Raw genomic sequence first — 25,376 nt, 5'->3', positions numbered from 1 at the left:
CCTTGTTATGAACCACTGTCAATGAACTTCATGATGTTGCAATCGGGGGGCGGGGGGTGAGAAATCCCATTAGTTGCTTGTAGCAATGTTTGATGAAGTTCCAATTGTCTTGGGCAGCTTCAACTTTGGCCACCTGCTCTTTGCAAGTCCTTTACCTTGGTAATCAACTCTCACATCTTCGCTGGTTGCATTTTTATTAGGGATGACAGCTATAGCTTGAGGACATGCTTCAGCATTATCGTTGATGCTCACTGTGCCCTGATTTTGTATCCTTGTGAGGCTTGGCTCCATTTGAACAGGGACAAGTGGAACTTCAATCTGCTCCTTATGAGGCTCAATGTGCCCTGATTCCATAACTTTGCTCCTCCTTGATCTCCGGACAAGTGGAACTTCAATCTCTTCATTACCTTCACTGTCATCTATTCTTTTCCTCCATCACCATTAGCTGGGTTTCCCTTCTAACCCAATTCTTCATCTTCTACATCTCTACCTTCATCTGCACCTGAATCCTGCTCCACCTCATCACTCACATTGTCTTGGCTTGATTCATAATCTTCATCGTCATATTCTTCCTCCTCTTCATAATCAGAATCTAAAGATGTTTCATCAACATTATCTTTATCTTCTTTGCTGATTTTTGTCCGCTTAGATCTTCTAAGTGTTGATTCACTTTGATCCATGGGATTGTCTCCTTCAATTATTTCAGAGACCTCTCCTAAGAAGTTGCCCACAAGCTCTGTGATACCTATACAAACTTTGCTGACAGCATGAGATAGCATCCTCTTTTTCTGAAAAGGAAGAAAGAAAATATTTCAACAGATTGCGCAACTTAAAGAAAAAAAGAAGTAAAACTAAATAATATAAAAAGTAAGATAAGATATGCTTATCTCATTTCTGATTCAGTTCAGATTCAATAAAACACACCTATCATTTGTACATGAATTGCTTCTGAACAAAATAACAGAAAACTACCACAATACTACTAGCTACCATGAAAAACTGCCATAATGGAAAATCTTCAAAACAATATTTTACAAACCTAAGATGATAGACTTGGTTTGACCTTTGATGCAACAAATCTCTCAATGTCTTCCATATGTCTGAGTAATGATTCCTGAACAATAGAGTGATCCCCTTGCTTAATGTAAAATATAAATAGTGAACAAGAACAAAAAATCAGTCCCTCCCCCCCCCCCATTGAAATAAAAAAAAGCCTCAAGCTATTGTTAAACTTGATTTGCAAAAAAAAGGTAAACATACTTTTAGTTTCCCGAAGGTGCCGTCTATATTAGTATCAAGCTTGATAACCTTGTCAATCAGTGCCTTCTTCCAAGCTACAACTCTTGGAAAACCACAGGAATTTGAACATTTGGAACAGCCAATGAGTCAAGATACAATACCTGCACAGATGAATAAAAAAACATACATTCATTAAACCTGCTCAGTCAACAGCAGGTTTACATTATGCAGAGAATAAATTGGCTTGCTCAAAAAATAAAAAAATCTATATTCCAATACAATGTTTGCAGACTCAGCATAAAAAAAGAATTACTTGTGATGATTCAAAAAATGCTTATGAAAAACATACAGTATTGCTTGTGGAGAAAGAATACACAAAAAATAACTATATTGTTATCTTGCTTCTAACAAGGACGTATTGTTGCAACCTTGCCAAAAAAAGCATATATGTATTTGGTCACTCAATTAAGTATTAAAAAATAGCATCTAATGAAATAAAAAAATACTTTTAAAAATACGCAATGCTGCTTTTTGACCTAACTCCTAGGGGGCATCATTTAGCGATCTATAGGAAAAATGAATCACTAACTTGCTTAACCATGATCAGTAAGTTGCTTACAAAAATAATCACAACCTTGCTTAACGTTGACAGTGGAAAAGAGACAAATGTTTGCAGCAGTAGTAGCATGTCCACTGCATCTCTAGGAAAAGAAAACAACATTGCCTTGTTGTTAATATATGACAGAAAAGGATTAGTTACTAACAACAGGGGACCTATCCACTCAATTAGACAACAGAAGAGGACAAGCATACTACTTGTAGCTGTCAATAAACTTAACAAGGTGCAAATACTAGACACATGTTAGTATAGCAAGAATGAGCCCATGGAAATCACTCTTGCATAGAAAATGGAAAAAACGCTCCAGCAAGACCATGCATATCACCATTACTTATTTATTTAGCTACTTATGTGTGGCTAAATATATGTTTAAAGAAAGTAAATAGGAAAATCTATAGTCCGTGAAGAAATTAAGTAGTAAAGAACTACACTAAAAAAAACCTCAATACATTACAGCTGAAAAGGAACCAAAAAATGCTAATTAGTAAAGGATAGTATCTTGCATAGCTTACCACAAGAAAGAAGAGGCAACCCTTGACAGAATTCCTGGTCTGCATTTCATGTACAGAAGTTTTCAATGAATCAACCACAAATTGACACCAATTAAACTCCTTGACTTTTGATAAATCGCGCAAGGCAGGATAACACTTTGGGCTAATGAATAAACAAGTGGTTGGGCACAAGAATGTGGACACAGCCAACATAAGCCAGGACCTAAGGTAATCCTCATCTGCATTCTTATTGTCTTGAAGTCTTTTCACAATTGTTTTGATCTGAGGTGTCACACCATCATCAATTTGGTATTCCTCATGAATGAAATTGATGGCTTCAACATCGAAGTCATAGATCACCTTATTCCCTCCCCTTGGCAGACCCAAAATCTTGTGAACTGTTTCTGCTGCAACACTCACCCTCCCTCTCCCAGGTATCACAAGTTCACTTGTTTCAGATTGGAAGGTACTTATCACCCACTTTGTTAGATCAATAGGCAACACATTGGTTCTGATGTTAAGCAACCCACCAAACCCAATACCTTCTATCATGTTTCGCTGCTCAAGTGACATAGTTTTGTACAATCTGACAAGGCTTGCTAGTGAAGCTCTATTTCTGGCACCCTGTATTAAAATAAAAGAGAGTAAAAAAATTAAATCTATGGTTTGGTTACTAAACTGCATAATCAGTATGTCATGCATAAAACCATATGAATAAAAAAACTATATAATCAGTGTGCATGCAACAGTGCTTGGAAAGTAAAAGTTGCATAATGGATGATTAAAAAATTGCATAATGATTATGAAAGAATTGCTTCCATATTCATAGAACTTGCTTTCATATTTTCAGAAAAATGCACACTGAACAAGGTATTCAAAACTACTTTTATTAGCTTCATCCCTGCTGCTCACCAAAAAAAGAAAAAAGGTGAGTGATCAACAGGGAGAAAAAAAGGTGCTCTATCTCTAGTAATCACCTGGCCTATGTTTTTTGGATAACAAGCATGCACAAATGAGTGCTCATAAGCATAAACAAAAAATGTTCTCTATCCCTACTGCATATGCACAAAATGCAAAGGGCATACACAGATTTATGATGAAAATAGCCAAAAAGTTCTGGTTTATGATAAAAATTCCTAGCGAAAAGATTATGTTCATTCTAAAACGATCAACATGGATGCATAAGAGAAACTCAAATAAACAATCAAACACCCAAGGAGGATGAAACCCCCAGCAAGTACTGATTTACTGATCATAAGACACATATGGGACAGTAGAGAACTGGATGCACAAATGCAATAATCGATGAACAAAACTGCATCATGGTTCTAAACTAGTTGCTTTTACATTTGATAAAACTTGCTTATCATATTTACAAAAAATCCTAAAAAAAGGAAAATATCATTAAAAAAATCAAAAAAAGTTAGCTGTACATACCCCTTAGTTGCGCTTCCCAACATGATTGCTACGCGAAATAGATGAAACATCCTTTTTCTTCCCATTTATCCTTGCCATTACCTAATAACACAATGGCAACACATAAGTTTGTGATTAGCTGCATGCATCTGATCTATCTATCTTTAAAAAAGTATACATACTAAAAACTAAGTAATCCTAGTATCCTGCCATGGTGAAACATTTCCAAAAGCAAGCATCCACATTGAGGTTACTATGTTGAACTAACTTACTTTTATTAGCCCTATTTTTGAACAAACTATATGTTCAGCCCAACAAAAAACAAATCAAGAAAAAAATAGATAGCTCCAATTCCCAAAACTAGCATACATCATATGTCAAATGTTCAATGCCTAACAGTTGGTCATAAAATTTTGCCCAAGAATAAACTGGTATGGAAACATTTTTCGATAACTGCAGCAATACTACTGTTTGCACTTGCACAAAAAAAGTGTAACCATAACACAAAAGCTAATCTATTGATGAACTGCAGCAATACTACTGTTTACAGCATCTCCTAGTCAATCTATCGATTTTCTTCACAAACTTGCATGACATGCAAAACAAAACCAGTAACAGAAAAGTGGGCAAGAAATGGAAATAAACAAGAACAAACAACAAAACTAGCAATGATAGGCATATTACATACCTCAATACGGTCGCTCGATGAACACAAAAGCTTGCTCAATACAATTGATGGGCACAAGGTATGTCCGTCGTCAGAGCTAAATCAGAAACCCCCATCTATGCCAAAAAAAGCACAAACACTCAATGGAAAGACTTGTTAGCCGCGTCCAACACTCAAAAACCACAAAAAAAAAAAAAAATCCCACATCTGATTTCGAGTGAAGAGTTATCTAGCATATAGAGGATTGAATACATCTCCTCAGAGATGTCGCTTTTCAAACACCTCTCCTCGGAGATAAGATTTAATGTTATCAATGATAACTCATAAACCATGAATCCTTGATGGTTGTGAATTCCGTGATAATTGTGAAATCCTTGATGTCATGTGGGATATGGAGGGTGATGTGTAAAAATAGGTGAAAGCTGTTTTGGCGAGGGCAGGTGGAGTAGTACTCTGGACGAGGATGCTCCTGGGGGCTGGAGTTACCTCTGTGGTATTCATTGCTAGAACATACCTACCCTAGACACGTAAGGACCGAGTCAATTCACTGCCATGCTTAAGCAATCACCATGCAACTATGCATTCTAAATGGGTAGGATTTGACTTCTTCTTCATCGGACTAAGTTGGGCATCATAATAGGAGGCTAAGAGCAGCGAGTAGTCAAATGACCATCTGTCCCTCTATTTAAAGGTTGCTAGAACCGGTCTAGGTTTAAAAAGGGGGCTAGCCTTCAGTACATAGCCTCTGATACTTGTGGTTTAATCTCATAGAAAAGCCCAACAGGGAAGGTGATTGGAGTGCCTCGGTATGATTCGCTCCTCCAGTTGCAACGGTTTGGAGGCTGAGCATATCGCGTGGGTATAGTGTACAACCTCTGCAGAGTGTAAACCTATTCGAATAGTTATGTCCATGGTCATGAACATGCTTAGGAAGAATATTTTTTATTAGACTCCGGGTGCGTGTATCTTGATGAGTGAGTGTGTGGACTAGATGTCCATGTGATGAGGTTACTGGCTCAATCCACCAGGAGCCATATGGTACTAGAGGTACACCAGATGTGATGAAAGGGACTCTGGAGTGAGGTGTATCCCTGTTCAGGACTGAAACCCCCCAGATATAACTTGTTATCTTGTTTTTGAACTATTCCAATTGTTTAAGATCAATAGTAGATGATACAATAGAATACCTGCATAAAATTGTTTTGCACTAACTAAAACTGTAAATCCTTATCCTTGAATTATCTTTTATGCATCTATCAACACTTTGAAGTAGTATAGGTTTTGCTGAGTACCTTCCATACTCACTCTTGCTGTCATTCAGATGAGGAAGCCGAAGCCGTCTTCACCGAATGTGAAGGCGAGGATGAAGAGTAGTCTTAGAAGTCATGTTTGTACCCTAGCTGCTTGTGGCTGGGCCCGACGGAGCTGAGGGGCATGACGCGGGTGATCACTGGAGTAGAAGACATGGGCCGGACGGAACTCCCGTGGCCGGAGATGGCGCTCTGCGCCAATCCCGACCGGGTGGCGATCATGGCGCGGCTGCCGGAGTTCGACGCCCAGGGGCCCGTGGACCGGCCGAGGAGCCAGAGCTCCGAGGCCTCTGAGCTCCCTGGTTTGGACGAGCTGCTCGGCGAGGAGGCTACAAACAGTTCGGCGCGGGCTGGCGACGGGGCCGCTGCAGGCAGCAGCCGCCGCCCCAGGGAGGAGGGCACCTCCGATACTGCCGTGGTGGTGGAGCCGGGGGATCAGGGAAAGCGTCCCCGAGTCCAAATCTCGGTGCCGGATTCTCCGCCATCGCCGTCGGCAGCGGCGGCATTCCCGGTGCTGGAGCCGCGGCTTGTGCGGATGGGGCCTGCGCCGGCGCCTGAGAGTCGTGCGGCAGCCCCGCCGAGCCCCCAGCGAAAGAGGCGGCGGGAGGACTCCGGGTCGGCGCCGCCGGATCTGGACATCAGGCTCCCGGCAGCCAAATGGCAGTACCGGTAAGTTTCTTTCCTTGCTCTTTCTTGGGCGCTTCTTGCCCGAACTGAGCTTTGATTTTGATCCTCACCTATCTCCCGCAGGCCGACCGCAGGCGCCACCATGACTGAAGGAGCGCGGGCGCCGAGGCCAGAGCCGAGCCCGCCGGCCGCGTTGACGCAGGCGGACGCAGGGACGGCGGGGGCGCCAACAGTCGTGGCGGCCACTGGGAGAGCGGCGGAAGCGGCGGCCGAGAGGAGGACAGAGCAGCCGTCCGAGTCCTCGGCGCCGGCGGAACCTACCCCGGGCGTGCAGAGCCCGGGGCGGATGACGGTGGAGGCAGCGGCCTTGCCGGGGCCGGCGGACGCGGCGGCCGACGCGGGAATGCGGCCGCCGTCCGAGTCTTCGGCACCGGCGGAACCTACCCCGGGCAGATAGAGCCCGAGGTGGATGGTGGTGTGGTATCCTGTGGAGACCTCGGACCCCCCGGAGGCGATCTGCGGGGAGGCCGATGCCCCACCAGCGCCCGGCCAGCCCGCCGACCCCTTCCTGGCCACGATCGAAGGCGTCCAGGTGGCGGTCGGGCGGCTGGGCGCGGCAGTGGGTGCAAAGGAGGAGCAGCTCGAAGCTGAGCGCGCTCGCCTGGCTTCGGAGAGGGCGCAGCTCGCGAGCGCCCAGGAGGAGGCCCGCGCGGCGGCCGCGGCGGGAACAGAAGCTCCTGGAAGATACCCGCGCGGAGGTCGCGCGGGAACAAGAAATTTTGAAGGCCGCGCGGGCGGAAGCCGCGCGGGAGCGAGAAGACGCCGCCCGCCTGGCTGAGGCATCGAGGCAGCAGGCTGCCGAGGCCCTTGCCAGGATGGGGCAGGCGCAGGAGAAGGAGGCGGCGGTCGTAGTTCGCGAGAAGGCGGCGGAGGAGCTGCGGGCCGAGCTGACCCGCCGGGAGGGTATGGCCGAGCAGACGCGCGCCGACCTCCAACATTGGGAAGACGACCTCCGAAAGATCAGAGAAGACATCCGCCACTGGGAGGAGGACATCTCCCTTCGGGAGGTGGACAATGAGATCTCAGCGGCGAATCTTGGTGCCCGGGAGGATTCGGTGACCCAACAGGAGGACGCACTGGCCCGGCGGGAGGGTGAGCTGAGTCGTCGAGAGGGCGAGCTGAGTCTTCGAGAGGGCGAGGCTGCCGCGGCGGCCGCGGCCGCTGCTACCAGGGTGGAGGAGAACGTGAAGCACGAGGCCAGCCCAGGGAGCGCGCTGCTTGCAGCGCATGCTCTCCTCAGGCACCCGCCCGTTCAGGCCACGCCGAACACTCCGGAAGGCCGGTGGATCCAAGATGTCGTCGCCTTGGTTGGCACTGCTCGCCGCCAGGTACAGGCCGGGAGTCCTCGCACCACCACTCAGCGTGGCGCCGCCAGAACTGGCTCCTCAACGGGCAACGTCCGCACGGGCCGAGGGGCCTCCAGGCGGAGTGCCGTCCACCTGGCGCGCCAGCTGTTGGAGGATGAACTCCTGTCGCAGGGATCCCGAGAGACCCCTTTTTAAAGATTCGGCCGGGGGGATGATCCTGAACGAGCTCGTCGGGGAAATAAATGGAAACGGAAAGAAATGCAACGGCCGGTGGTGGGGGATGATCGTCCTAGTGCAAAAAAGAGATAAATGCACCGGGGTTTAGACAGGTTCGGGCCGCACGGGGGCGTAATACCCTACTCCTGTGTGAGTGCAATATCTTTCCTTGAAGGGAATTCTTCAAGGATGTGTCTGGTTACAAGGGTGTATTGTCTACAGAGAGCTTGAGGCTCCCGTGCTCTAGCTCTGCTCGAGCTTGCTTGTGATGTTCTTCGTCTCTTGTGGTCTCTTCTCTTGATCTTGTCTTGTCTGGCTTAGTTGTTTCTTGGCTTCGCTGCCTTCATGTGTTCTCCATCCTTTCCTTTTATACACACGCCGACCTCGACTTATCCCGAATGGGAAAGAGGGGGCGCGAGTGCCAAGGCGCCACGGAGAAAGGCGTCATCATTCTGTCTGGGCGAAGTGACAGGGGCGGTGGAAAAATACGGCGCGCATCCGACCACCCGCCACTGGGACATCCTCCGGCACCGTTGAGAGGGCCCACCGAGCGGCCACAGAGGCGCCCGATGCGCCCACCCTGTCTTGTTCTTCTGTCAGGGTAGGGTGGCAGGCGGAACGTTTTGATCCTGGCAACGTTATCCCGAGGTACCCCGGATGATACGGGACGGGACCCGTGCAATTAATGGACCCACGCCCCCCTGCCAAAGCATGACAGGGACTGACACCATGGTATGGGCAGTTGAGAATGTTAGGATGTCAGAATGTCAGGATGTCAGGCCGCGCATGCCCATTAAATGCGGCATTGGACCTTTGACTGGCTGACACCCCGCCGACGGGTTCCTTCGGGTCGTCGGGGCGTCGGGCGATCTTGCGCGAACCTTCGGGGAACCGAGTGCTCGGGGGCTGCCACGTGCAGCCCTGAGCACTCTCTCCCGAGCACTCCTGTAGGACCCTTCGGGGAACCGAGTCCTCGGGGGCTGCCACGTGCAGCCCCGAGAACTCTCTCCCGAGCACTCCTGTAGGACCCTTCGGGGAACCGAGTCCTCGGGGGCTGCCACGTGCAGCCCCGAGCACTCTCTCTCGAGCACTTCTGTAGACCTCTCGGGTAACCGAGTCCTCGGGGGCTGCCACGTGCAGCCCCGAGCACTCTCTCCCGAGAACTCCTTTAGACCCTTCGGGGAACCGAGTCCTCGGGGACTGCCACATGCAGCCCCGAGCACTCTCTCCCGAGCACTTGTTTGTTCGGCCCATCGGGGGACTATGGTACTTGGGGGCAAGGGGGAACCCTTCCGAGCACTTTCTTCCCGGTACTTGGACTCTGTGGGTCATCGGGGAACTGGGGTGCTCGGGAACCAGAGGCTGTGGCCCCGAGCACCTTCTCCCGGAACTTAGATTTTCCTCATCCTGCAGGGGGGGGACCTCGCGGGATGGTGACACGTGGCGGATGGCCGGCCTGGTCTTGGGACTCAGGGACCCCTGGTTCCCGATACACCGATAGTAGCCCCCGGGCCCATTGGTAGGCGATGGCACGGAGACTGCGGATGGGCCCTTCGTCGCGGCAGAGGGCGAGGCTGGCGTGGACGCCACATGACAGGCTTTCGAGAGGTGGCCTTTGGAGACCCGGGCCTCGGGTTCGACCCAGTGGGGAAACGAGTAGACGCGTGTCCACACAACTCCCGAAGGGTATGACGACCTTACGGGCGGCACGCGCTGCCGCCGCGCAGATCGAGGAAAATACGCCTGGCAGCCGCTGACACCGCACGATCGGCGGGAGATTCGCCTGGCGGTTGCGTCGATCGAGGCGGCGCTTCGCCGAGCGAACCGTTGGGTGGCAATATTTGAAGTTTGAGATATAAAAGGGGGAGGGGATCGGTCCGTCCCCCTCTTTACGCCTTCTTGCACTCCTGCTCTTGCCTTCTTCGTGCTCCGAAGCCCTTAGGAAATTTTCAGGTGACCGGAGCACTTTTCCTTCCCTTTCTCCATCACCAAAACACCTCCACTCTTGCCGAGATGCCGAGGGTCGGAGGAGGCCGTCGGGACAAGGCTCCGGACAGCATTCTGCCGGAGTCTCGTCTGAGGAACGAAGAGGATCTTGTCGAGGCTCTCGTTGGGGACGTACTCGTAGACGAGGAGCTTGTCGTCGGCGCCACGCGCGCAGTACCCGATGAGGTTGAGGGTTGTTGTTTCCGCTATGCTTTTTGGTTGACCGTTTGGCGAGGTCTGTATAATATTACAGTATAGTTTGTAAGCCTTTTGTGCTGTGAACCTTAATATGTATGTACAAAGTTTGACTGTGATACTACAACTGTTATACTGTGTGTATCAATTACTTGATTTAGAGATTAATACATGAGGCATATGAGATCCCGGGTTCGGGGTCTTACAGAGAGGGGCACAAAGGGAGGAGAATGACATTGGGGCAATGAGGAGGAGGGCGAGGTGGGTGTATTTGGGGATAAGATTGGCTCCAAGTTTTCACTTTTCCCACCAAATTTTCAGTCTCCCTCTCAGTTGCTTATTCTAAGTTTTCACTTTTCCCACCAAATTTTCGTTCATCTCTCAATTACTTCTTAGACTATTGATGACAGATAACAGGTCCTCCAAATTATTGTAGGGAAAATATGATGTTCTTGAAGTTATAACTATTCCCATCAATTAATGTGTTCCTATATTTATGAATTTCCGACAAATAATATGACTTATCTTATAATCCCCTACACATAGTACATTACTGGCATATAATTTGCTAATGATAGGATTTTTCCCGAATAGTTCATTGCCCTTAGTAACGTGTCATGGTGTAGTGATCACTGCTAGAAATATAGTGACATAGATAAATAATATTTTGCTAATCATATCAAATATGACTCTCATTTGTTGGGTGGTATCCAATTCCCCAACGCTCACCTCCATACCCAAAGCCTAAAACCATTTTGATTCTTTTTTAAGTAAACCAATATAATGCGTGTGAATGTTTGACATCCACCCTATCTGGTTAAAATAAATGATGACACTCTGCTTTGGTAGATCTATCAAACAATAATCAAAACCTATGTAGATGTAGCTATTGAAAATGCATCAATTACTCTTAATTTTTCTGAGGAATTTATTCTATCATGTAAACATATCTATCTCATAAAAAATGAATAAAATAGCATGTTAAGAATTTAGATAAACATCACATGCAATCATATTAAACAATGATATAATATAACCCTTTCGTATGGTGATCTCCATCGCCACGTTCACTATCCTATGAGCCATCACGCTTTAAACCACTATGGTCATATACTAAGCTACTTCATCTAATAGCTTTTAATGAATTACATGAGAATATGAAACATCACACGTTGACACGCATGTCGTTATACAATAACGTGACAACTTTTCAATGCAATTAAGCATGACACGTAGACTATAAAAATTGCATACATGTATCATATACATATAAAGGTCATACTATTCACATCATTCACTTAAAAAAAAGATAAGTGTAGACTCGAATTTAAGACTCAATCCTTAAAAGCCTTACGCTTGGATAGGACAATGGTCCCACATCTATAAAAATATTATAAAAATTCTATCGGATTGATCATATCAAATCAATTCCGAGCCTTTCAGAATGCATCTAATTTCACTAGATTATATAGCATTGGTCCCGCATCTATAAAAATGCTTGATAGTACAATGGTCCCGCATCTATAAGAATGCCCCTATACTATATACTAGTAGCTGTTGAATTCCTGTTTTTAATACGAAAAGGTAAAGCTTGCTGTCTAGTTTAATAAGTGCAGGACCCTAGGGTGTAAACCGAAAGCTAAATGGTGTATTCATGAAATTTTGACTACTGATTTTTTGTGGTACTTTTTGTGTAGTTTTTAGAACATATAGCATTGGTCATTTCCATGGTGCCGTTGCTAAGGTTTGAGACTGTGTAATTATTAGGATATCAATAACGTTACTCGGTTAAGTTGGGATTAAATCTCTACTATATAAATCAAGAGTTGGTCGTACATCCTTCCACTCTCACCTCCCGTTCCTCACCTATCTAAAAAAATCAGAAACAACCAACATAAAACCACCCCAAAAACGAGGAAACCCAGGCTCAATCACCGCTCCTTACCCATCCCCACCACCCCCATCCTCCTTCCCAAATCATCACGCAGCCCCGCCGCCGGGCTTCTCTAGCCCGCCCAGCACAGCGCCCACCGGCTTCTCCGACCCACCCTCTGGCTTCTCCGTGCCCCGCGCCCCCATCCCTCTACAAAGAATTCTCCTTTGTGCCCATTATCTCTTTGCCACTGAAGTGGATGACCTATCCCCACTCCCCCTCCCCGACACCACGCCCGACGGCCAAACAGGGCTTTCGGGGCCCGGATCGAGGAGGTGGCAGTGGAGGGAAGCCGCATGGGATTGGGGGTCACATGGCCACGATGTTCAGGATCTTAGATCAAATACCGCCGCCGGCCACATCCACGGTGCTACACACGAGTCGAGGTCGCCCATGAGTTCTTCCATTGTCGTGCGCTTGTGGGCACCAAATGCAGCAGATTGGGGAAGCTGCAGTGCCACCACCATGAAGACTGCAACCGGTCTCCTCCGCCTTCCCCTCCAGTCCCCTTACCCTCTTCTTGGAAGCTCGGTGAGGCACTTCTCCTCCTCTTCCTCTCCGGCCTATTACCCCTGCTCGCTTCTCGACACCCGCACACACGAAGCTCTTCCACCCACCACTGCTCCAATTTAATATTCCACAAAGCTCATTCCACTGATGATGTCCTTATGCGCTTTGATGATGATGCACGCACACAATGGTAATGGCATGCCATTTTACTCATAAAAAAATCGGATGGTGATGAATCAGATTATAGTAGTAGTTTTTTGTTGACAGAAGATGACAATGCTGGTGCTTACAAGGAGCTCGATGAAATGCCTAGGACACTAAGCAATTGTGCATGAGTTGTTTAGCTTCCAAGGTACTGACCTTGTTAACTGTTCTCCAATTTCTCTATTTTTTGTCCATGCCACTAAGTAGACAGCATCAATAATGTTTATTTGCACCATCTATACGCGTCTAAGCTATATGATTCTGCATTGTGCGCATCGTGGCACTCACCAGGTTAGCTCATGATCAAGCAATATTTTTAGGAAAGTTCAGTTAGGGTCAGATTAGAAATTTAAAATCATATACCTTGTGTTTGTAACACTACTACAGAAATGATTATCAGTGCCAGCTCAAAAACACTATCAGTGCGAATTTTTGAACTGACATTGATTACTCAGCACCGATAGTCATAGACTATAAGTGTCGGTTTGATAATAAGTATCAGTGTCAGTCCATAACAAAAAACCGGCATTGGTACTCATACTATTAGTGCCAGGTTTTTTATCATGAGCCAACAATGTTGCCATTTTCCAAAAAACAAAAAAAGAAAAATTTACCAGAAATTTGCCGGCTCGATGCCACCTTCATTACAACCATCTCACAACACTGAATATTAATTACAATCATCTCATAGAGCATTTGCCACAACACAAATCGGATGCATAGAATAAACATTTGCAACAATTCAATCTCAATTTATTCAATATAGAGGGAGTTCATTTTGACATATACATGGTGTCTACTACTTCCACACATAAAACAGAAGCAGAGAGGTACAGAGAGATATTGTTACTTCCTCGAATCAACCAATATGGATTTTCTCAACAACAATGTTCGCCGTTGTTCCCCGAATCAGCCATTTTGACATGTTTTCTCCACATACCATCAAATAAAATAGCCCTTGAAATCAAACAAACCAAGGGGGGGGGGGAATAATCAACACAAGCTGGACTGTCACTGCAGCCGTCGAAAAAATTAAGCTGAAGCTCAATAGGGCTCACTTTTGTGTGTGGATTCAGACAAAATCAAGATGTTGTCTACAACATTCACGATCGCGGTCGCGAGCTCCCATGCCTCAAGCTTGGACACCTGGGTTCGCTAAAGATCGACACATTTCCTCCTCAGCATCTCAATCTCCTCGATGGGCCACTGCCGCAGCTGCTTGCCATCCTTGTCCAACCACACTTTCCTTGGGAACATATGCATCACACAATCCAATGAGAGAGAGAGAGAGAGAGAGAGAGAGAGAACAGTTCCAGGAAGTAACGATAGCAGTGGCCGTGGAGCCAACGACGCCTCTCGAGGAGGAAGAGGAAGAAGAGACTGCTCACGCAAGGATGCAACGGTGGATAAGGAATGGTAGGCTATGGAGAGAGAGAGGATACACCGAGAGGATAAGGAATGGTAGGGAACGGTGGCGGATGTGAGGGCCGGGGGGAAAAAGTGGAATCAATAAAAATGTCGGATCTAATAGCACTCATCATTACCGATCATACACCAACTAGCACTGATAAAAAATATCAGTGTCAGGTAATAGTTATCAGCTAGCACTGAAGTATCAGTGTTGGTTTGTGCCAAGAGCCGACACTGATACTCAATATCAATGCTGGTTCAACCTTGCTCAATCATTGATCGAGCGCGGGATGTTACAAACCAGCACTAATACTTTATTAGTGTCAGTTCTAGCCTAGCTAGCACTGATGACCTGGCATGGATGACATATTCTATTGTAGTGTAAAGGGGTCCTGCCTTTCTTTTTAATCCTTCTCTTTACATGAGCACATTTTTTTAATTCAGTTACACAGTGTGTTCAAGTGGATATCATGCAACCTTTGTGTTTGAAAAAAGAATATGGCAACTCGAGTAAGGCTGCTTTGTTAAGGAAAAAGTTTGCCTTTGAACCCCAACTCCATCCTGGTTAATGTTTTGTCCCTTGTTTTCAAAGATGGAAAAAGGCCTGAGGCAAATTGGGGGTGAAGAAGAAGTTGAAGGAGGAGTCACTGCATTGGGAAAAGTTCATGAAGGAGAACGATAGATTTCTTGGAGGTACAGATCACGTTGTTCGTTTGTAATTCTTCAAAACTACTTGCTTCTTGTCCATCGATTTTATTGGCGAAGTATTAAATTGAAAAAAAGGTATTATTATATGTGCTGAGCAACTTGGATAGAAACATGCATTAATATATTTGGTGTATGAAATCATCGTACCATGTATGTTACTTTATTGTGGTGCTCTTTGTTTTAACCTGAACTTGTTAGATTGATGTACAACCAATGCAAATAAAAGTTGAGTACTACACTTCTCTAGAAACCTAGACACTGAAACATTGTCATATTGACCAAGTTTGAGGTGAACATCTCATTCCATGGTGCTCAAAATATTCAGGTCAGTGAAGAAGCTCCAAATTTTGTTTCCCAGACTGTTGTACGCTTGGTTACTTTGTGATTTTTCTATAATATATGAAATCTACTTAAATTTTTACTATTGATGTATTTCTATGCATATTTGACAATATGGGAGCACTTAATTTTTTTTATTCATTTTTCAAGTTTCAGTCGGCTTGATGCTTGATCTCTCATGTAACTATGGCCATATATTTTAATAATAATGTATTCTTGCTATTTTTGGTTATTCAGTTATAGGTTGAAGAATGAAAATGATATTGAACTATGGTGTTCAATTTAGTTCAGTTATACATTCTTTGTGTTGATTAAAGGATGGGCAAACCAGTTATGAATAAAATTGTGCCTCCTGGTGATTAGGTACACATACAGATTACAGACTGATCAAGCCATATACATTGACATCTCTTCTCTCTTATTTTTTTTAAATGATAGTTTCATCACCATCATATTTGTTTATTGCTACTGAAATACTTTTGAACTTCTGATGCTTCAATATAAGTATGAACCTTCTCATGTCATGCAAAATATTGCCCCTTTAGGACAGAAGACATGATTCTCAATAGTTGAACATGTGAAGTCATTATGGTTCTCATTCCATATTCTGCTTGCACAATATTAGGTTGACTGTTCTACTTGCACAAAAATGGTACGATGATTGAATTGGTGGGTGGCATCCATCTGTAGCATATTTGGAGAGCGTGCTGATAGAGAAGGTGTCGTGTGTTTGGTTTTTTTTTTTTTTTTGCTTTGCTTGCAGGTGGGGGGCAGGAGCACACGAGTGCGGGAGGGACACCATTGTTGATGGAGCAGGCGAGCTGTCCTGATCCTGATTCTAATTTCATTTTAGTTCACTTCCATTTTGGCAAATCCCATTTTGGTTGGTTTCGCTTTTTCGAATGTGAATTTTATGCTTATTTTTGCAGGGGCAGATTCAAGAGGTTAGGAGACTGAACGTCGTCGCCAAAGTGGTAATTTCTCTGCAAATTTGCAGTGTTTGTCTGATTGGTTTCGTAACTACATATGGAAGATTGTGTAGTTTTTTTCCTCTTTAAACCAGGTTTTTGTTTTATTTTAGTCCCTATAAGTAATTTTGTTGGATGTGGTTGTAGAGTGTAAATGTTTAGTAGATGTTATTTGTTCAAGTCGTACTAAACGACAGTAATTTCAAGGTCACAAATTGCTATATTCTGTGATGTAATCTACTCTGAGATGGAGTTACAGACTACAGGGAAATGGCTAGCATTTTGTCAAGATAAAGTAAATTAAAGCAAGGGAAGACTCTTTTTTTCTGCTTTTTGCTTGCTTAAAGTGTTAGCATCTGATGCTTTTGTTAGTCCACAATGAACATATTGCAGTTTTGGTTTGAACCCCTATGCAAAATGACTCAGCATTTTGATATTATTGTGTTGACCAGGTTTAGAATCATTCCTTGAACCAATGCCATTAGAAGATGCTGATGTCAGTCATTTTTTTCTGCAGTTAGACGTGCAAACTGATGAAATTGCTATAGAAGAAGATGAAAGTTATGGATGATGCATGATCAGCTAATTATGGCCAAGGCTTAATTGCATTACGCTTCTTCGCATGGGGTGCACATTTAGTTTGAGAGCTGAAATTGAGGATGAAAGAGATTGGATGGGCAATAAGTCACTCGAGTGGGGGTTCTCGTGTACCTGGTAGGTAAGATTTTTCACAGTTCTTATTAAAGTAGTCTTGTTTAATCATGCAATAGCAATGATTGTCTGGTGATTTCAATTCTAGATTTAAACAGAAGGGCATCCATGATCAAAGATGCACTTCTGCGCTTAAACCACTTGCGCTTTAATTTGCCAGAAGTGTTCCCTTCTTTGAGCAAATCTGCTCTTGGACCATGACGTGGTAATCCAAAAAGACCTGAGTGGATTATGGGACATCGATATGAAAGGAAAAGTAATTGGTGTTGTTGAGGCATGCAATTCTGGTGATAATTATCGTCAATTGGACAATCTTGTTGTTTTTCCTAATCTAGGTAAGGCTTGTGTATTTGCATTTGGGATGAACATATTTGACCTTAAGGAATGGCACAATCAGGTTTTGATTTTGACTTACCATAAATGGTTTCAGGCGGTAAGTGGAAAAGATCTTGCTTATCGAATTATTTTGAAGCAACAACACCTTTTTATTTCTACACCATTTTATTGATATTGTTTATCAGTACCTTATATCTCTTTGATTTTCAATTTTCAGGACAAAAGGTGTAGGTTGTGGAAGGTGGGAAGCTTGCCACGCCAACTAGTCTTCTACAATCAAACAATGCTGACCTACGCAGAGTGGCCTGTGATAATGGGTTTGATATCGCTTCTAAATTTTGTTTTTGTTCTGAGTTATCTAGGATATGGTCAGGAAATGCAGTTTGTATGCAATGTAGTACTTTGTAAACAGATTTCGTAAGTCTGGTTGACACTTTTTTCTTCTTAGAATCAATTTGTATGATTTGACAATTAAGAATGTGCTGCTATGTATGAGATAAACATTTCTTAATATTAGAATTTTTCATTCCCAACTGAACGATGGTCAAAATAGACATATCACGGATTGATACTATGCATGCAAGAGACCAGATGATTTCTTATAGCAAGCATTGGGATGCTAGATTTAGAATCCGTTGCAACGCACAATCATTGTACTAGTTTCTGTAATGCACATAGGAATGATCTCGATCTTTTGAGATTATATATATATATGGTACTGTTGTATTTTTGAGACATTGTTATGGTTGTTTTAGAGGCTGGTGTGACTGTTTTGGGGATAGTAATGGCTACACACCACCCTGCTGCAATAGGTTGAAAGGTTTAGGGAGTTCTGATGCAGCCGTGGTGACGCTGGTTTCTCGCCACGGTAAAGACAAGTGCATGAAGAACTGTACTGATATGTGTTGTATGGTTTGATTCCCTGTTCTCTTCATTTTAATTCTTACATACTTTGGTTCATGTGATGTTCTCATTAAGTTTTCAAGATGGTATTCCTATTCATGATTCATGTTTTCTGGTGTTGTTCATTTCATATCGTTCATGTTCCATGGACTATTTCAACACATGATGTGTTGATTGGTTCTTATATTCATTTTACTATGAGGAAGTGTTGGCCTCACTTGCTCAGCTTTATCGGTAAATGCTAATGATATAATTAGGTGTTGTATATTTTAGATGAAAACTACTATTTCAATGATTTTCCACAATAAGAGGATTTTTCTTCTGCTCTGGTTTCTATGGAATCCTATTGTGGTATACATTCTTCGAGTTTCATATTGTGCTTGCTGAGTATTTTACTCACACTTGTGTTTTATTATTTAGTTCTTAGGTAACAAATGATCGCGACATGTATGGGATGAGGGTAGCATGAGCATGCACACCTCCACTAATCATATTCATATTTAGCCTTCAAATCATTTCATTGAAACTATATTTACTAGTTCTGTTAGTTAATCCCTTATATGACTGAGCTGATCGTATGTATCGAATCTTAGAGTTGTATTAGGTCATGCAGTTGTATGGGATCCTAATGGTTAAATACCACGTGTTTAACATGCCTGTAGTTATCTATACATGTATTGTTTGTCCAGGACATACATATTACAAGGAAAACTCTAACAGAATTTCTAAAACATATTTAGACCCAGTAGGTGTTTAGATGATATTCGGCAGCCTTCAGTTTTGTAGAAATATGCGGCGTTACTAGGATCATGGATCATTACCACTAGATGCATAACATAGCGGAAGAAGAGTTAGAGCATATCGATCTAACATCATGTGTGTCGATGTATATGAAGTAGCTAAACTCAGCAGGGTAGTCGTCCCTTCGATGCGATCTCCTCCTCAAGTAGATATAGGTGATCGACTTCCTAGTCAAGTGAACAGAAGTCAAATCGGTAGCTTCGAGTTCAAGTCATCAAGCTGATTAACACCACAATTGCGACAGCACCTCTACGGTATCCACACATCCTGAGGTGAAATGTCATAAGCCAGTGTGCTAGTAACACGCGTGTGACTAGGGTTTTAGGAGGTCGGGTTACGGAATAACGTTTGATAACCTCAAAGTGTTATTACATATTCTAGGAATCAATGATAATTTTTGATCTAAAGATCCTATAGGTACATCATTTGAGATTATAATTGATGACACATTATATAATAATCTCAACAATATCTCAAAGTGGGTCTATCAAACATTATATTATCTAACATGTGTCCATATTATTGAATTGATATTTCTATTTCTATGATCCGTGAAGTATGATCATCAATCAATATATATGTTGGTTTATGAATCATTATTATCCAACATAATGATATGAGATCAAATATCAATTAGAATAACATCATAATATAAAAAAAGAGTTTCACAAATATGTCATATATGGTCAATGTAAATAATAATTATCTATGAAATAGAATAACATATTATTTAAAATTGCATAAATATAGACATAATATAATTATCTTCATGATTACTCTAGATATATCATCAACAATCTTACAGTACTTGTTGACGAGAATCACACTCACCTCTTCCCTTATTGCAACAGGCTGTCTTTACACTCATGCGGCTATCTTCACCTTCCTCCCTGTCCTCTTCGTCGGCACGACATTCTGGTGGTGCGCGGGTTGCAGAAGGCAGAGGCGCCGCGGAAGCATTGCAAGCTTTGCCGGCCCCGCAACATCCGGGGATCTTGCCTTTTGCTCCTGCGCGAGGATTAGCCTCCTCTTGATACTTAGCAGCTGGTGCTGGTATGTCGATTACGACCGAGTGCTCAGGCGATTTGCTCTTCTTCTGGCAGCAGTGGTAAGGTTCTTCTCTTGGTCCCTGGACACTTCTGGCAGCAGTGGCGTCCGATCCTCCGGCAAGCTGAGACCTCATGGCCAATGACCTCACCGTCGCGCGGCACGCCTGGTAACCACTGCCCCTCTGCCTTCCAGACGCCGCCCTCAGCAGCAGCATGCTGTGCAGCACGACGAGCAGGCACGTCCCAACGTCGGCGAGCACGGCCGCCCACAGCACGGGGCGCCACGCTACGGCCAGCGCAAGGACGGCAACCTTCGCACCTATGGAGACGACCACGTTGATGGCGATGGTCCGGCGGGCGCGCCTCCCGAGCCTGACAGCCTCCGGGACCCTGAGGATGTTGCTGGACATGAGCGTTGCGTGGCTGGTCTCCATGGCAGCTGCCGAGCCGGAGAGGCCCATGGAGACGCCCACGTCTGCCATGGCCAGCGCCGGGGCGTCGTTCATGCCGTCACCCACCATTAGCGTCGGGCCAGCTCTCGCCTTGAGCCCGCGGACGAGCCGAACCTTGTCCTCTGGGAGGAGCTCGGAGTGGAGCTCCTCCAGGGCGCCCCCTAGCTGCTCCTGTGCGTGCATGGCCGCTGCCCTGCTGTCCCCTGAAAGCAACACCGACTTGATGCCCATTGATCTCAGCTCCTGGATCGCTTCTGCCGCCCCTGTCCGGCAGTCATCGGAGAGCGAAAACACTCCGACGAGATCACTGTTGCAGATCACATAACCGATCGACGCACCATTGTGATCATCTATTTCGGGGACTGTAACAGAGTTCAGTTCATGCTAGAAGTTCATAATTATCCAAGAATGTGTGCAAGCTCATTTTCTGAAACTTGTTTTGCATATCGAGCTCACCTGTGTGACTGTGACATGAGGATCTTGTCATAATCCTTCCGTTTCCAATGTAGATATGTGTTCCATTGATCTCTCCATAGATGCCCTCCCCAGGAAAAATACGAAATTCAGTCACCATTTCCGGTTTCGGTCCGATAAATTTAGATTGAGAGTACTCAACAAGAGCAGCTGCCATTGGGTGGCTTGATTTGCTCTCAATGCTAGATACCCTGCAACAACAACAAAAAAAAAAATTCACCCAAGAATTTCAGTATTATAGTTCACTCAGACAAAACTGACCCATGACCAAGTCTTCCAATTGATAATAAGTAGGTCACATTTGCTCAGAATAGGTAGAAATATCTAATTCTATATTTGGGTTGTGGCTCTAAAATCTAATTTCTTATCAATATATCGTGCAGCTCTCTGCATATTCTTGAAAAAAAAGGTTTGAGGTAAGTCATCACAAATACCAGTAAAGAAGCTGACTCATTTCAACCTTGTCCCCAACCACGTGGAATCCGTTGATGCTAAACTCCCCTTTGGTGATTGTTCCAGTTTTGTCGAATGCCGCAATTCTAATCGCTCCCAAAGATTCAAGAATGTCCCCTCCCTTGATGAGAACCCCCATTCTTGCTGCCCTCAGGAGAGCGCAGAAGGTGGCGACCGGCGTCGACAGAACCAGCGCGCACGGGCACGCGCTCACCAGAAGCACTAAAGCCAGCTGAAACCATCGTCCCAGGTCTTGCGCTCCGAGCATCAGTGGGACAAGAGCTACACTTGCTGCAAGAAAAACTACAGCTGCAAAAGAACAATTTTTTCAGTTGAATTTGTTGTCAATTATGCGTTTTCAGACTACAATCTGATGTGGAAGGCAATTGTGTCGCGCACCCGGCGTGTAGTACTTTGCGCACGAATCGATGAGCCGCTGCGTCTCGGACCGGCTGTTCTGCGCCTCCTCCACCAGCCTCTCCATCTTGGCCACCGTGGAGTTCTCGGCCAGAGCAGTCGTCCTCACGGCAATGTAACCTGCAACGTGACAGACTCTGACTTCCGATCACCACATGAACATTGTTGCAATCAATGCTTTTCGAATGTGACTGAAAAAAAAACGCAGCCTTTTACCGTCTAGATTCAGCGTGCCGGCCCAGACCTCCGACTGCGGCTGCTTTGGCACGGGGAAGGACTCGCCGGTGAGGCTGCTCTCGTCGACCTCGCTCTGCCCGTCGACCACCACGCCGTCGATGGGCACCACTTCCCCTGCCCTGACCGCGACCACAGCGCCCACGGTGACGTCGCGCACGCTGACAACCTCGCCAGTCTCCGCGAGAACGACCTTTGGTGGGATCATGCTCATCAGCGACGACATCCCGGCGCTCGCCTTGGTGCACGCTAGCGTTTCCAGCCACTCCGCGGTGGTGAAGAGGAAGACGATTACGCCTGCCTCCGTGTAGTCCCCGAGCGCGACCGCGCCGGCCACCGCGACTAGCATCATCACATTGATGTCCAGGGAGAGCCTGGTGGAAGCGGCGAACGCCCTAAGCATCATCGGCGGCGCACCGGCGCAGGCCGCGGCCAGGGCCAGCCACCGCAGGGGAGGGAGGAGCCACGCGAAGAAGGACGCCAGGAGGAGGGCGCCGCTGGAGATGATGTACGGACTGGGCCACCGGCCGACGACCCCGCTGGTGCCGTACGCGCGGACCGAGGCCTCGAGGCCTGCCTTGTTCAGAGCCTTCACTGATCCGGACAGGGCATGGCTGAGTCAATTCTTGCAAGAATTTGCGTATGGAGCTGGTGATATTTGTGGAAGAGGTGAGGACTGAGGAGAGGTTGATTACCGATGTGGGACTGAGAGACGACGGCCGGGTCGTGCTCGACGATGACGGTCCGGGAGGCGACGACGACGTTGACCGCCCTCACACCGTCGATCGGTGCCAGCAGCCGCTCCACGAGCGCGACCTCCGCGGAGCAGCATACGCCCAGCACATCCAGGTACGTCTTCTCCCACTTGCCCCTCTTCCTGCTGCCACCGCCGTTGTCATCTCCGTTCCTCGCAGCCGCCAGCAGCCTCTCCTTGAGCGCGGCAGCTTCCGGGGTTTCCGCCCTCCTCTCGCCGGCATCCATCACCGGCCGCCGCCTACTCCCTGCCGGTGCAAGAAACGCAGTGGAAGGACTGCAGGAACGAGAGCCGAATAGGAGGAGATCAACGGAAGATGAACATAGATGATTTGGAGGAGCAGGGGAGTTGGGTTGGTACAATAAGCACGCAAAAAGCTGGCCTCAGCGACAACGACGGCTGCTACTGGCCGGCGACAAGATCAGAGTTTTGTAATCGACTAGTAAATCAATATTCCGACAGGATAAGGCCGTGCGAATCGAGCTGGAGGGGGCAAGAAGTTGAATTTTTGTTTGCTTGGGGCCCCTTGAGTGACGTCATGGCGCCAAGTGGTACTATGTACAAAATGGAGTATTGCAAGATGCCAACAGATTATGCAGCTGCGGTATGCTCTCCAACTACTTACCCCTTTGAATGGTGGTGCATATATCGTTCGCATGAATTAAGATTAGTGAAGAAAAAGGAAAGGTAAAAAGCTTTTGAAATTCTAACCCACTTTAAATACGGAAAGACTTGTTTCCGACCGTGCGGAGGCTGTCTGGACAGCACACACATTACATCTGCTGTCCGATTCGCATCCGTCGATGGCACGTTTGTGAGACGCATCTGGTCCTGCTCGGACATTTCGATGCACGGTTCAAACATTGGGAGGCGCGCTCGGACATTTCATCATCTCCTTTCTCTCTCTAGGTTTATCTCTCTGGCTCTCTCACTCGCGGGCGATTTCCGTTCCCCCTCCTCAAATCGATTATCTATGGTCCGTTTTGAGTGTTTGATCTAGTGGGAGAAGTTGGAATCAGAAGCAGGGGAAGGTCACACAGGAAGGTGAGATCGATTTCTAGTCGATTTCGCGCCCATCAATCGAAATCGGATTTGGGATTTATTTTTTGGATGATTTTTGAGTGTTTGTGCCTTTGATTTCAGCGGATTGGAAGCGGGGGGATCTTCGCGCACGAAGTCGAGCTGGTTCGTTTCGTCACGCATCTCTATCAGGTTCGTGTTTCTGTTTCTCTCTCTAGCTCTCTCTCACTCCTGAGCGATTTTGCTTCCCTTCCCCAAATCGATTTAATAGGGTCTGTTATTTGGTGTTTGATCTAGTGGGAGTAATCGAAATCGGAAGTGGGGGAAGGGCACACAGGAAGGTGAGATCTCGCACTGTGATTCTCAAGGCGTCGTCTGTTATTAATATAGATAACAATAGTTAATCCTAGGGTGATATATATTTTGGATGATAACATTCATAACATGACAAGTGTTAATAGTATTAACTATTACATGCAATTTTAAGGAAAACGCGATACATAGCACATACGATAATAAGTCATGTTCTAGTTGGTCATGTAGTTTACTTAAAAAAATAGGTCCAATATGGTCAAGAAGATAGAACTTGTCATCTCTGAAGTTTTCTTCAAGGTTGTAGTCAGGATCCTCCTCGCTCCTGATGCTTCTTGCGCAGCACTCGCAGATTTTAGGCGATTCTGCAATTGTGAATACGATCATCAATAGGCTATACTAGGGAAGAATCAAGTAACACCAAATGGAAAGCCAAATAAGCCCTAATGGATATCACATATGATGTATAGATAGATCTCAAATTTAGAAGAATTTTTGTGAAAGAGTCGCGAAAATTAGAGCCGGAACGAGAAAGCTATGACTCTGAAAGATTTAATCTACACTTAAATCAGAAAAATACGAAATTACACTATTCATTGGTGGGACTCACGGGAGCGAACCACTAAACAGTAATTGTGGCCTATATAAATAGTACTCAGTTGGGCTAAAATGGGCTTGGATTGGGCCTGGTCTGGGCTTGGATGGGCTAGGCCAGGCTTGGGCTGCATAGCACCTGGCCTGCTCATGTTGGGTCAGATGTTTTAGAGGGTTGTGAAGCTAGGCCAGCCCACTAGGGTGTGGCCCTTGGGTGGTTGGGCTGGCCTAGCAGGTCGGTGGCGCGTGGGTTGGGCACGGCTTGCTCGGCTAGGCTGCGCGGTGCATGAGCGGCCAAGCCACACGAGCGCACTTGCGGGCACGGAGCACGATGGTGAAGGGGGAGGGAAGAACGACCAATGGCAAGCTCACCAGAATCACGTTCCCACCAGAGTTCCATGACGGGAAGCTCTTGTCAATGACCTAGGCGCTTCAAAGAACTCGGCTAGGGGCATATCGACAGTGGTCTTGGCCGGAGCAGCACCAGATGGCGGTCGAAATAGACAGCGATAGTGTAAGAAAATTGGGCAACACCCTCCCCCGGCACCAACGTGGTCAACCTGCATGAAAAAAGGGGCCTAGAGCTCCCTAGACTACACGGCGCGATTGATGGACCACACACTGATGCATAAGGCACACCAGCGATAAATAACAGCACGAC

At 45.8% G+C, this 25,376-nt stretch overlaps 2 protein-coding genes across 5 annotated transcripts; both read right to left on the bottom strand.

Annotated features, from left to right (window-relative positions):
• Positions 1-458: 458 nt before the first annotated feature.
• Positions 459-2,901, bottom strand: LOC133892212 (uncharacterized). Its single transcript, XM_062332916.1, has 3 exons — positions 2,371-2,901; positions 1,353-1,400; positions 459-788 (listed from the first exon to the last, which is right to left on the bottom strand). Exons 1-3 carry the CDS (start codon positions 2,899-2,901, stop codon positions 459-461), a joined length of 909 nt encoding a protein of 302 aa, XP_062188900.1.
• A 16,033-nt stretch (positions 2,902-18,934) lies between these two features.
• On the bottom strand, positions 18,935-23,240 carry LOC133893062 (cadmium/zinc-transporting ATPase HMA3-like). Of its 4 annotated transcripts, none has more exons than XM_062334034.1 (7): positions 22,731-23,240; positions 22,018-22,629; positions 21,784-21,921; positions 21,366-21,693; positions 20,914-21,122; positions 19,788-20,819; positions 18,935-19,123 (listed from the first exon to the last, which is right to left on the bottom strand). In XM_062334034.1, the coding sequence occupies exons 1-7, from the start codon at positions 23,014-23,016 to the stop codon at positions 19,098-19,100; spliced, it is 2,631 nt and encodes an 876-aa protein (XP_062190018.1). In that variant the 5' UTR covers positions 23,017-23,240; the 3' UTR covers positions 18,935-19,097. The 4 variants fall into 4 exon arrangements, with proteins under 4 accessions (XP_062190018.1, XP_062190017.1, XP_062190016.1 ...); XM_062334033.1 differs by lacking the exon at positions 18,935-19,123 and having other exon boundaries at positions 19,609-20,819; positions 22,731-23,065; positions 23,150-23,227; XM_062334032.1 differs by lacking the exon at positions 18,935-19,123 and having other exon boundaries at positions 19,609-20,819; positions 22,731-23,238.
• Between the last annotated feature and the right edge of the window lie 2,136 nt (positions 23,241-25,376).

The sequence above is a fragment of the Phragmites australis genome, chromosome 15, assembly GCF_958298935.1.
Source record: "Phragmites australis chromosome 15, lpPhrAust1.1, whole genome shotgun sequence".
Taxonomy (NCBI): Eukaryota; Viridiplantae; Streptophyta; class Magnoliopsida; order Poales; family Poaceae; genus Phragmites; species Phragmites australis.
Note: the sequence above shows the minus strand (reverse complement) of the source record. Positions and strands in the feature narration are given on the sequence as shown.